This window comes from Musa acuminata, chromosome BXJ1-6 (assembly GCF_036884655.1).
Source record: "Musa acuminata AAA Group cultivar baxijiao chromosome BXJ1-6, Cavendish_Baxijiao_AAA, whole genome shotgun sequence".
NCBI lineage: Eukaryota > Viridiplantae > Streptophyta > Magnoliopsida > Zingiberales > Musaceae > Musa > Musa acuminata.
Genome location: NC_088332.1, coordinates 46,398,545 through 46,411,412, shown reverse-complemented (window position 1 = coordinate 46,411,412; position 12,868 = coordinate 46,398,545). Strand labels below are relative to the sequence as shown.

Below are 12,868 nucleotides of genomic sequence, written 5' to 3'. Positions count from 1 at the left end.
GGGGTGGTGGCGCAGTTGGTTAGCGCGTAGGTCTCATAGCTTTATCGAGTTATCCTGAGGTCGAGAGTTCGAGCCTCTCTCACCCCAGCGTTACTAATTTTTTACTGACTATTATAATAGTTGGCGCTGTTCCCTCTCCCTAGAGAGGGAGAGGTTCGCTGAACCGGTGATTGCGTGCCACCTTTGTTTGCTACCTCTGTTACATATAGGGTTAATTGTTGTTGTGCGAGGTTCGATGAACCAGTGATTGCGTGCTACCTCTCCTCCACAGGAAGTGTGTCTTTCTTTGGCGTATACAACAAAATTTGAATACTATTCTTGTGTGTTAATTTTATCGTGAGAGGACAACTCCAAATCAGACCCTCTTCCTTCGTCTTGTTTCACTGCACGATTTAGAAGACCTTTCCCTTTGTAGTCTTGTTGGAAGTATTTATCGATACACACAATATTGGTTCACACCATTCTCGATGATCGTCTTGGAGTCATCAACCGATTGATATGTGAAAGGTACAATGATTGGTTGAACTAAGTATATACTGTAATCGCTATTCTCAAATCATTTATTGCTTGATTCACTGATGATTCTCCAACACCAGTAATTTCCTATCGCTAATTTCATCTCTCGTCTTGTAAGAGAACACCAGAAGCTTCCACAACGTACGTACAAGCTGCTAGAAACAGCGTACAAGAAAGAGATGCACTTGCATTTGACAAACAAAACAAAACAAAACAAAACACACACACTCTCTCTCCGTATCACTCGATCACCAAAAGGAAAAGAAGCAACAGGGAGACATCTATCGCGTAGTATTGGTGCGATTCGAGGAATGCCCGAATCACATGCCCTTGGGCGCCTGTGCGGCTAGGCCTTGGGCCTGATCTCGATTCCCTGGATGATGAGACCCTTCTTCCAGTGCCCTCCCCTCACTTCCATCAAACTCATCTCCACCTCCCCGTCCTCTCCCTCATCGATGTAGAACTCCCCCAGTTCCGCCTCCATCCACCCGTCGTCCCTTGCGTCCCCAACCTCCGCCGCCGCTTCCTGGTCCGCTGCAATCTCCAGCATCATCGCGCCCCACCTCACCAAAGGCCCGAACCGGATCCTGTTCCTCCGAGCGCGTACACGAGATGGCGAATCATTTGGCTGAAGACGGACCACGTGGGTGGATGAATGCTGCACCCCCATCGTGACGGATGCTTCTTGGGGTGGGTGGCCGAGACCACGCGACCAGTCCGCTAGTCTGAAGATGAGATAGGCTGCGTACGTCCTCCGCCCAGAAAGCATGCGACTTTGGATCTTGCCACGGATCTCCAGCCAGCACACGTTTACCAGTTCGGCGGCCTCCGAGAACCTTGCACGCACGGGGAATGAGACATGAAGCAGTAGCAGCAGCAGCAGCGTTGGAGAGAGGGATGCAAACTACATTACCTGCAGTCGGACAGAGGAACCCACCTCCAGTACTGGGGCGTGTCTCCCCACGTAATGGACAGCGATCGGGCGGAGAGCATGTAGCACTTGGCCCCACTCGACCTCTCCAACCAGAAGCTCTGCAAGCATCAAACAACAGCCAAGCTTTGTACCCGACTCATCCTGTCACGTTGCGGCCCAGAGAGCATGGGCGAAATCGAAATCGAAGAAAAAGAGAACCGGAAAGATGGTGGTTCTCTATGTTTCTTCTACAAGAAATCTCTTCTTTGTCGTTCAGTTCCAATCAGAAACCGGTCCCAATTCACCGATGAAGAAGAATATAATATTAACCCTAAAGAAAACAGAGCATCTAATCTAGAGGAGGCGATGTACCATCTTGCCGGCGTCGATGAGGAGGGAATCGCAGAGGCGGAAGAAGAGGTCGCGCTTGGAGGAGCATACCACGGGGCGGACGGCGCGGGAGAGGATGGAGCGGTAATCGGAGGGGAGGAAGCGGTCCCAGACGGTGTCGTAGGCGGCGGCGGAGCGGAAGGCGGAGGAGACGGAGGAGAAGCGGCAGACGTCGCGGGGGGAGGTGAGGGCGATGGCGTGGGCGACGCAGCCCTCGGGAAGCCTATCCATACCCGACTCACCCATTCGATACCGATCGATCGATCCAATCTCTAATCCCTCTTTAGTCTGCACCGTGCAGAAGAGGAGGAACTCACCCACACAACCAAAAGGAGAAGAAAGGAGATGAGGGTCGACGCAGAGGCATCGGATACACACATCTGCCAAGGGAGGATGGAGGAAACAGCAACGTGCGGTTGGGGTGCGGGAAAAGGGCAGCCTTGCCTCGAGGAATCGGAATTGCTATCGCCGAGACCACACGCGGCACGAAGCAAAGCGGAAACGTATAATCAAATAATTGTTAATAAATATACGAGCCACAAAAAAAAAAGAATATGTCAATAAGATCCGACGCCGCAACAACCACCACCGCTTTAATTGGGGTACAAACCTCGACCAGATCAGCCTGGGTTCATGCTCCACGGCGGATGACGCAAGCCGCTGCTGCTGTTTTGGGCCTCCCCATCTGACGGCACCCGAAAGTTGGCACTACGTGCTCTCTTGCTGTCTTAAAATATATTAACATCTTATTAATAGCGAATCAATCATATATATATATATATATATATATATATAGTTAAAAATCTGATTCTGGGACCGATCGAGGTTTGAGAACATGACATGACAAAGAATCATCATTCTATTTAAAATGAACAATTACTTTTATTGCCATCTCCATATTGAATCTTCCTTGAATGTCCCTTCTCTCTATCCTTAGAATCTACTCAAGATAAAATCGGTCTTCCATTTAAACACTTTAATCTTTCAATTTAAGTTATGACAAATACATATATTTGGATTTAGTCTCATATCTATTCCGTTTTATGTCAATGATTCGATAGAAATGAGGCCAAATGACACATCCATCACAATCTATACAACTTTAGCCCTTACCAAAGAATCTCTCCATGCCCATCATTCGTCTAAGAGATCTAGAGATATAACTCCTCCTATCTCTAATCTTGTTGAGTTTAATTTTGACTATATCACAGAGTGTGATTGGTTGTTGAGATTAATTTTGACTGCATGGTTGTGGTTCATCATCCATTTTACCAATGTTTCTTATGAGATCCCCTAGCATCTTAAAGTCATCACATCTTATGCAAGATTTCTTTACGTATCGACATCCGAATCTTAATCACAAGTAGTAGTAGAAGCATTCAGAAAAGAAAATTTAAGTGATCACATTTTTAAGGATAAGATCGGACACCTTAAACGGCATTAAGACGCATGACGCTACGTGGAATGGCAAATACAGGAATTCCAAAACCTCGATGAGTTTGCCTGACTGCTTTAGCATCACCCCTTTATTTTCTGACGAACGACGGATGATTAGCCAAAGGAGAGGTAGGTGAGAAGAATGTGGTGGAAAGGAATGGGAATAGTTTGGTGGAAAGGAATGGAAATAGTTTGGTTGCCCTTCCAAAATTTCCCCACACTTGGCCGCCAACCGTCAATCTCAAGATACATCATCATCAAAAGCCCTTACTCAGACGGACCCATCGTACTCCCCATCTAACTCATGACTAATATAAAAACCCACCTCTAATAACATCGATTCGTGCATATTTACGAACATAGACGACTGCAAACCCGTAGGAGTAAACTAACAAAAACTATGAAAGGGAGACAAAAGAAAAAGGAAGGAGAAGACTTTTCTTTCGTTTTTTTGACTCGATCAAGCTGAAGGTTTCACGGTTTTATCGGCCGGATTGAGGGCAACGCTCGTGACCGTCGGAAACGTGGGCGCCACGCTGGGGTAGTAGACCACCCGCCCGTACGCCAACTGCCCCCCTGCATAGACCTCCGGGCCCGGCATTGCTCCGCCAACGCCTCCCACTACCTTCGCCGGCGCCTCGTTGTAGGCTTCCGATGGTACCACACTACGCACCGTAGGGAAGAACCCTGGGTAGACCGCCGGTGATGCCGGGACTAGGTACACCGTCTGATCGACGCCGGGAGCCAAGGAGGCGTACCTGCCACCCGACGTCGCTCCACTTTGCTCCAGCCAGTACAACGCTGGGGAGGGTGGTGGCGCCGGTGTTGCCTTCTCAGGCGCTCTTGAAACATGGTGTTCCAGGGGGCATATCTTACGGAGGGTCTCCTCGCTGCTGTTGCGTGGAATCGGCGGCCGAGCGTTCTCGGCGATATTTAGCGTTTGTAGCTCCGGAATCTGTGCTTGGATCTCCCCTGCCAAGACCACGGCAACGGCGGGGGCGACGGTATCAGCACCACTCCCGATCGGCTGCTCGGGGTCATCCTTGGCCAGATCGGGCTTTGAGAGGGGAAGGCTTTCTAGCAACGGTGGCCGCTGCTGAGGATCTGTGGTGACCTTCACCGCCGGGGCAGGGACGAAGCCCTGGTCGAGGCCGAAAAGGAAGTCAGGGCTCGGCGAGGCCTCCGGCACAATTGGAGTTGCAGGAGGAGGAGGATGGGCGGGGACGGGGTTGAGGGTAACGAGAAGGGCGGCAGAGGGGCGCGGGGGAGGGGGCCACACGGGAAAGAGGAACAGGCGGAGGCGGAGGCGGGGCGACGGCTTGGAGGAGGAGGAGGTGCAGCAGAGGCAGTCGTACTCAGTCATCATGTGGTCGAGGTCGCCGTCGTCGATGACGGAGACGAGGGCGTCGAGATCCTCACCGGGGAGCTGGTACTTGAGGCAGAGAGGGGCGGAAAAGCGGGCAAGGGATGCCAGCTTGGTGAGGAGGGCGGGGAGGCGGGCGGAACGGTCGAGGGAGAGGATCTTGGTCTCACCTCCGACGTAGGAAAGCCTGCTGCTATCGTGAGGGCGGAGCTGGATGCGGCCGCCGTAGCTGACCATAAGCTTGACGCGGCCAAGTGACGTGGCCGGAGGAGGTGGCGCGACGTCGCAGCTTGGGGCAAGGTTGTCCCGTTGGACGGGGGGCGGAGGGGAGGGGGAGGAGGAGGAGTCGGCGCCGGATGACTCCATTCTGTTTTGATACCTCTGCCGCACTGGAATCTCTGTTGTCTAACTGAACATGGGAGGTTGCTGCCGCATTTTTAGCATATATTGGAGTGGGCGATGAGGTCGAGGGAGACTTGGGGAAGGGTGGAGCTCACCTGTCTCGTGTGTGGGACAGATCAGCCATGGGTGGGGCATTGCAATCCGATCGACGTCTGGGATCCATCCTAACCCCCAAGAAAAGCGAGAAAAATATCGACTCCAATTCTCTCACAGAAACATTTCTTTTTTGTGTCGCCAGGGTACGTGAATCTCAACTAACTGATCCGAAATCGTGATTGATTTAGTTAAGATAGGATATCGGAAGTGGTGGAATAGGTCGCAGCAACCAGAGAACAGAGACATTTTAGGTGAGGCTTCTTCATGGGAACGGCTGGGGTGTAGATCGCCTACAAGAATCGTTCGGTAGCATACCACAAATTCACTTGAATCACTCCCTACTTGTTCCACGTAGAGTTTTGCAGGAAATGACGGCTCTAGGGCGCCTCTACGAGTACAAAAACGAGGTCAGGTTGTGAGGACAATAATGAGACGAGTCAACACTTCGAGGGTACAGGAAGACCACTGACATGCATGCATGGCACCACCATGTGGTGGCATGGCCATGCCATGTGCTGACCAGTGGAGCGTATTACTACAGTTATTGGCATTCAGGGGAGTGGTTGCCGTAGGGTAGTTGGGGAAAAGAAAAAAAAAAAAAAAGGCTGATAGGAAGGAAGGAGGTCAAAGAAGACTCAGGAGCTCGGCGGGCCCCATTCATACTCACTGGGACTGTGCTAGCCTCCTGGTAAGTGGCGTTGAGGAGAGTCGATAAGACGAATAGTATGTGTATAAACATATAGTAATGAGGTTCACTAATATGGAAGTAGGAAAGGCTGTCAAAGAATTCTAAAGAGAGATACGGTGTTGCAAGGACAGACGGCAGTAAGGCCGAGAGCCTATAGTTGCCTTGTTTGTTTGTTTGTTAGCAGTGTCTTGTGTGCTTCTGAATTCTAAATCACATCCCGCCATTTCTCGCACAAGAGTTCAATTGAAATGAGATGGGAAAAAAAAAAAAGTACTACGGTCAAAGTGGAACCACGACATCTTCTTCGCCGGAAAACTCGAGCTGCCACGTACGTGGAATAAATGAACGCTACTAACAGCATCCCTTATATTTTATTCGGGCAATTAAATGAGGCTTCGGAACTCCAGACTTTTTTCTCCCAAAACCTTTGTCCTACTAAGCCTCTCACATGAAGCTTGTCAAAATGGAAGAAAAGCGTTTTTGGAGTCAAGTCCGGCAAGACATTTGTCGATGGGTTTTTGCATGCAGAACCATTCCCTATCTTGCCCGATTCACTTTAACTATCCTTTTAATCAATGCTCTCGTGCCATATTTCCAAAGTTGAAGCATTCACAAAGAAACACTGTTCATTGTAATAACTGTTCCTACCCTATTTTAGAACTCTGTCTTTCTTATCGCACAACTATAGAGTTGTTATAAGGACCAAAGTTTCATGTAATTTTTGGGAAAAAGAAATCGTTTTTCCCCCCCGAAAGTATATTCATTTTTAGAATTTCCTAATATATTTTTTTTTCCTAATACCTTGAACATCCCCATTCACCTATCTCTTTTCTCTTACTTTTCTTATGGATCAATCTATAGGATGAACTGATCCAGTAATGATGTTTTTGCATTGTGTTATGGTGTTTTCAATAATATCATAAAAACACTATAACACAATATAATATGTTTTAATACTATTGAAAATGCTGAACTGTAATATAAAAACATTGTAGACACACGATAAACACAATATCTTTACATGATAACATGTAAAAGTATTTGTAACTACACTAGTTCATAAAAAAATGTATCAAGGAAGAATATCAAGAATATGTACCGGTTCATAGAAAAAGAAATATCAAGGAAGAAAACAAAAGGTATATGGTTGACCATCAAATTAAAAATATTTTGAAATTAAAAAAAAAAATTATTAGAAAATCCTGACAATGGAGTATTTTCCAAGAAAATCCTAAAAATAAAATATTTTTTTAAAAAAATCCGTCCAATTTTCAATCTAATTTTTCTGACCATTTTCCCAACGTCATTGTCAAAAACCTCAGAAATTAATTATGAATTCGATTCCTAACTTGTAGGTAGACTTGGTCTCCCGTGATAGATAGCTAAGATTCCCACAACCTCTTTCCGCACACACCAAATACGAGTCCAATCTGATGACATGCTCACAGATCACCAAACAGGATAAGCTAAACTAAAGAGTTTAGCCAACACCTTGTCCTCAAAAAGGTGGCCCCAAGTGGACGCATGGTTACTCTTTGTTAACCAAGGTCCAACTGTAAAGGAACGAAAGGAGTTGGTACACAGAAAAGCTACATACTGAAACAGGAGTACGCAGATAGATAACTACAGCTGGAATATGCTCCAGCTAGATGGTTACCATCGAGAGGCAATGCATCATTTGCATTAAAAAGGTAAGCAAGGCTCTAAAAGAAAATTTATCTCCAGCATATCATCTTACCGATTCCAAAAAGCATGAAAAAGATAACCCACCAACTAACTATAGCAGCGGATGCCTTTTCAGTCGGCATGAGGAGCATTATTATCTACTTCAACAGCTGTGATCATTTCCTCATCCATGATCACTTTTCACAAGTACCAAAGATGAATCATAGACAAATGCTTATAGGATAAGAGAAATAGACAGTTATGGCGGTCCCAAATTGCACTCGCAGTTAGACAACACAAAGTTCCGAGTCCATCATTGGGCCTGCAAACCTTCCGTATCATGTTACGACTGAAACTAGACTTCTGCCTAAAACATGCATGGTTGCATGTAGGCAACGAACTCAGACGCAAAAGCTAAAAGTATCTGAGCACTACTGATTTAGTGTGTTTTGGACAGGCGAGTTTAACTTCGGACATGATGGTGAAGCTAAAAAGATGGAACCAGTCAAGAACCTAAAATGTCGTTGAACCTTATTGTAGTAGCTGGCTGGTGAATCACTTGTTTAAAGGGAAGCCATCATATAAAAAATAAGGCAATCAACAAATTAAGGGGAGCTTAAAACTAAAATTGTGGAATTTAGACAACGATGATGTGTCTACTCTGAATATGCCGTGATCTCACTGCCAAAACCACACTCATATCTCATCCTTGGAATAAAGAAAGTCCTTCAAAACACAAATATATTAGTATGCAATAATCATATATATATATATATATATATATATATATATATATATATATATATATATGTAATTCATAAGATTCCTGCCAGTGCATGGCCTAGATGAGTTAAAGAGCAACCTAATCATTGATACCAAGACTAACTCTCTGTTTAGATCTTGTGTAGAGTTTTTTCTCTCTTCTTTTCTTTTGATAAAAGGCACCATGGACTGCAACATGGGCGATACATACATCTTATACCACGAGTAGGGTTTAGGACCCACTAAGCATACTCAAGACGACAGCTAGAAAGAAGGCCATCCACCATTAGTGGATGAACCATCAATCATAACGATGAGTAAAACATGAAACTTGCACAAGAGGGAGATTTAATCCTAGACATTTAAGAGGCGATAGATGCTCTCCTACCAAAGACAAGGAACGATGATTATACGGGTGCTTTTGGTGAATAACTGGTTGTGGTACATATCTACGATTGAGTGATTGATTATATATGACTTCGAGCCTAGGAATCATTTATATATTCTTTCACTAATATATTAGCTAAACTTGGTTGGGCTCAAATGAAGCACATCCAAGGGCAGATTTATTATTTCCAGATTTGCCGTTCATATCCAGTGACTTCCGAGAACAAATTTTGGTTCCCCTTCTTAGCTTCCTCATCGAGCCACTCAGCTCCTACTCATCCTTTGTAGAATCTCTTACTTCATACTCACATCGAAACCAGACACCCACCAATGTTGATGTTCTCATTCAACACATAATTCTAATCCTCTGATACGCGTGCAAAGACCTGCCAATTCTCCGTAATCAATAAATCGACGAGATCATGCCATGATGTAAACCTTGTTGCTACTGCATACATCTTTTCGAGTGCCTGTCTCGCTTCCCTTAGACGCTCATACTAGTATCACCATGCGTCCTAATGATACTTAGCCCTCTCGAACAACAGCTTCTTCCACATAATTTTATCTACAGTATATAGTACCTCTTCTAATGACGTATTCTATTATTTACTCGCTATTGATTCAAAAAAGAAACCCCCATCAGGCTTTCAGCATAGTAAATTTCATGCATTCCTAATCGCCTCATTACATAGGTGCAAACGTAGGATCCAATCAGTAAGGAATGCCAAACGGGACTTTTATCAAGCAAGTTACCGGCAAGATAAATTGGACCAAGTGAGATGCAAAAAGAACAATCAGATCTACGGAATCGAATCACAGAGGCATTTTGACACAACACCGAATGTCACATTGCAAGCATTCAGAGGGAAAATAAAGGTGAAATAATCGGGTGACGAGCGATGTAAAATGAGAAGATGGTGCGAGAGATCATACCTTTGCCCGGACGATAGAAGCGAGAGATAAGATCAAGAGACAGAGCAGCATTCTGACCCTCTATTGCACTGGATGAAGGAAGGAACGGCAACGTATTACCCATCAGAAATAGAAACCGGCCATGGGAGGCATGAGCAAGAGCAAGAGCCGGAGACCATGCGCTCTGGATTCAGAATGGAGGAGGGTGTGGGTGACGACAGCGGTCCTCAATGGCTATTCTTTGCCGCGAGCGAGTCTCTATATGTAGTGGTGGTTGGTTAGAGGGGGGGGCGCGTAAAACGCAGAGAAGGCGCGAATTCGAAGGGCGTTCGAATTTGAAAACACATGAATGTTAAATTATTCTATCCTCTTCATTTAGCGTAAATATATTGGTTGCATGGTATTCTTACGTCAAGTTGGACTCCGACGATCTGGTTTTTAAATCATCAATCATTTAAGAGTGTTCGAATCGAATCAAAAAATTATATCAAACTAGTTTGGAACTACTTCGATTCAAATCAGTTTATCGATAGTTCGATTTTGAAGACTATAAACAAATTGTTCGGGACGATCAATCATGAAACATAGAATCTATTTTTCTAGAACAAAAAAATATAAACCTCAAATCCTTTAATTTAATATATTTTCAATCCAAAAAAATCAATTATTAATCAAATAAACTGTTCCAATGATCAAAAAAACAAAAACGTCATAAGTTTCTAGATACTATTGATTTATCATATTTCTTCGAGTACCAAGAGTTTATAAAAAAATATTTTAAAAATCTTCGACTTCAGCATCATCACTAGAACTATGTTTTCTAGTCATGACTAAACTGGATCTCTAATTCATTTACTAAGTCGACGCAATCATAGAAAAAATATTTTTCTATGATTAACTAGTTCGAATCAAATTAAACTAATTTTAATTTACAAAATATCAATTAGATATGAGTTTATTGTTTTAAGCCCTTAACTAGTTTAATTATTGACGTGACCTAATTTCACTATCATAATCTTATGTGAGCTTAATTTCATAAATTGTCATATCCATTTAATTGGATTAACTATTCGATTTATTTTAATTGAACCAAGTCCATTCATTTGAATATATATATATATATATATATATATATATATATATATATAATTACTTCAGATTATAAACCAAATAATCGATTAACTTAACTGAATTAAGTGATTTTGAATTGATTCGATTAGGTGGGTACAAACCGATTTCACTTCAGACCTATTTTATTTCAACCGAATCAAATCGGAAACACCCTATCATTAAGTGACCAATAGATCGATTGATCCATCCATCCATCGATTAAGACAATATGCTATCGATTTCTGTCTCTAACATTGGAATCTTGATTTTTTTTTTTTTGAAAATAATAAAAACCATTTTAAAATCTAATTTTTCTTTCACATCACTCTCTCTCCAAAGCAACGGAGGCAGATAAAAGAAGGGTTTGGGTTTGGGTCTCCAAGACAGAGAGTCGTCACTTTGGGGAAAAGTCACAGGCGATCAGTTGCATCTACTTCTTTTCTTTCACTTTTTCTTTGTTTTTGTGGGGGGCTGTCAAAGTAAACCACCAATGGCCAATCCACTTTTTGACCCCCCCAACACAAATCCAAAGTGCAACATTTCGCCACCACACAGTAATAAATAACATTTGATGAAACGAAATAGCAGTAAAAGAACAAGATAAATCGCACTGCCTTCTTCATGTTGTATAGCCTCTACAATGACAGTACAATCATTCCCTGGAAAAGACGAATGCATCCCATCCCAGACAAGAATTACTATCGAATCATGTAACCACGGTCATCATTGACAGGTGCCTTAGATCCCATACATATCCAAGAAGACAAGAGCAAGCAAACAATGGCCAGCTAAAAGTTAGGCTGCTCTCGGGAGATGTTGCCCGGATCTGAGCAAACATGGGAGCCTTATGGCAAGCCTTCGACTATTGATTCTACTTGAGAAAACCAAGTGGAGTTCTAAGAGCAAAGAACAATCCTGCATACTCATATGGATGAAAGCCATCTCGGTTGAAGTAGATCGATGAACACTCTTTAGCACTTAAAATGACAAGAAGCGTCGATCGTGTATATTTACAACAGCGTCATTTCTGACAATAATAATACAAGCGACGAGAACTGCAACATAATTTGATGGCAGCGAACTTATGATCACAAGAAAAAAATGATGGACGAAAAGCAGAAGATAGAGCAGCTGAGAAGGTGACGATCGACGCGGATGATGGCGAGCGATGAAGCTACCTGTTGGAGACTGGGTTTGGGCCACTGGGGACTTCGTGTTTGCTCGCTTCGAACTGGGAGGTGGAGTTGCCGCTCTTCGGATGTAGCTTCATGGATTGAGACGAGGAAGGTGACAGAAGTCGCCTACTGCTGCTCCTCGATAACGAGGCACCGTCGGTCTTCAGTTGAATCTGAGGCTGGCGAAGCAAAGCAAGGAGAAAGAGGCAGAAGAGAAAAGAGTAGAGTAGGAATGCATGTGCTCCGAGACGGACTTGGTCTTTAGCCATGCAGGTTTCAGTCTGGAGAAGAGATCAAGATCCATGAACCACTTTAAGTAACGAGAAGAGGAGGCTCGAGACGAGAAGGGAAGAAGGTTTGGTGGAAAGAACGCAGGTGGAGGGGAGGTGAAAAGGGAAAGGCTTTAAGTTGAACGCTACATTGCGAGGGACGAAGTTACGTGGTTACCCCCTTTCAGGTCACTTTTGCGTACATGGCTTGTTAAAGTGACTCTGAACGAGATGACATGCGCTTCGACGAGTGCGGCAGAGGAATCCAGCATGGTGGTGGTGGAGATCGCCATTGAAGCGTCGAGGGTAATGTAAAATGATAAGATCAGAAAGTCGATGATGTTTCTGTAACTATCTTGGTGAGTTCTCAGGTCATCATATCCCTCCCTACATTTGCATGAAAACCTGGGAAGAAGGAATTGCCTGTAAAGACACTATCATGCTAATGTGATGGCCTTTTCTTGGATAGATGTGTGTGTGTGTGTGTGTGTGTGAGAGAGAGAGAGAGAGAGAGAGAGAGAGAGGAAGCCTATGACGTTTAAAGACACAGGAAAAGCAAGCATCCTATTCTAAGCATGGCTGTTCTGCAGTCTGTGATCCAGAGGCTGTCGTCGCACTGGGCAACAGGTGGCCCCCGATACCCACCTTGACAGATTTCCTGTGAGGAAGAAGGTGATGATGGATGGATGGATCTTACAACACAAGATGGAAACGAGTCAAGTTTAACCATTGAGCTTTGGCAGAAGAAGCATATAAAAAAGGTAAAAATGTGGAAACTAGTCT

The 12,868-nt window shown here is 44.2% G+C and overlaps 2 protein-coding genes and 1 non-coding gene across 4 annotated transcripts; 1 reads left to right on the top strand and 2 right to left on the bottom strand.

Moving 5' to 3' along the window:
- Nucleotides 1-87, top strand: TRNAM-CAU (transfer RNA methionine (anticodon CAU)). Its single transcript is given in 2 exon segments — nucleotides 1-38; nucleotides 52-87. It is a non-coding gene; the product is annotated as a tRNA-Met (tRNA).
- A 596-nt stretch (nucleotides 88-683) lies between these two features.
- LOC135677399 (putative F-box protein PP2-B12) lies at nucleotides 684-2,351 on the bottom strand. Of its 2 annotated transcripts, XM_065189694.1 has the most exons (4): nucleotides 2,198-2,351; nucleotides 1,802-2,107; nucleotides 1,430-1,548; nucleotides 684-1,352 (listed from the first exon to the last, which is right to left on the bottom strand). In XM_065189694.1, exons 2-4 carry the CDS (start codon nucleotides 2,063-2,065, stop codon nucleotides 863-865), a joined length of 873 nt encoding a protein of 290 aa, XP_065045766.1. In that variant the 5' UTR covers nucleotides 2,066-2,107; nucleotides 2,198-2,351; the 3' UTR covers nucleotides 684-862. The 2 variants fall into 2 exon arrangements, with proteins under 2 accessions (XP_065045766.1, XP_065045765.1); XM_065189693.1 differs by having other exon boundaries at nucleotides 1,802-2,350.
- Nucleotides 2,352-3,198: 847 nt separating this feature from the next.
- LOC103989937 (uncharacterized) lies at nucleotides 3,199-6,354 on the bottom strand. Its single transcript, XM_065189692.1, has one exon. The coding sequence runs from the start codon at nucleotides 4,983-4,985 to the stop codon at nucleotides 3,717-3,719; it is 1,269 nt and encodes a 422-aa protein (XP_065045764.1). The 5' UTR covers nucleotides 4,986-6,354; the 3' UTR covers nucleotides 3,199-3,716.
- Between the last annotated feature and the right edge of the window lie 6,514 nt (nucleotides 6,355-12,868).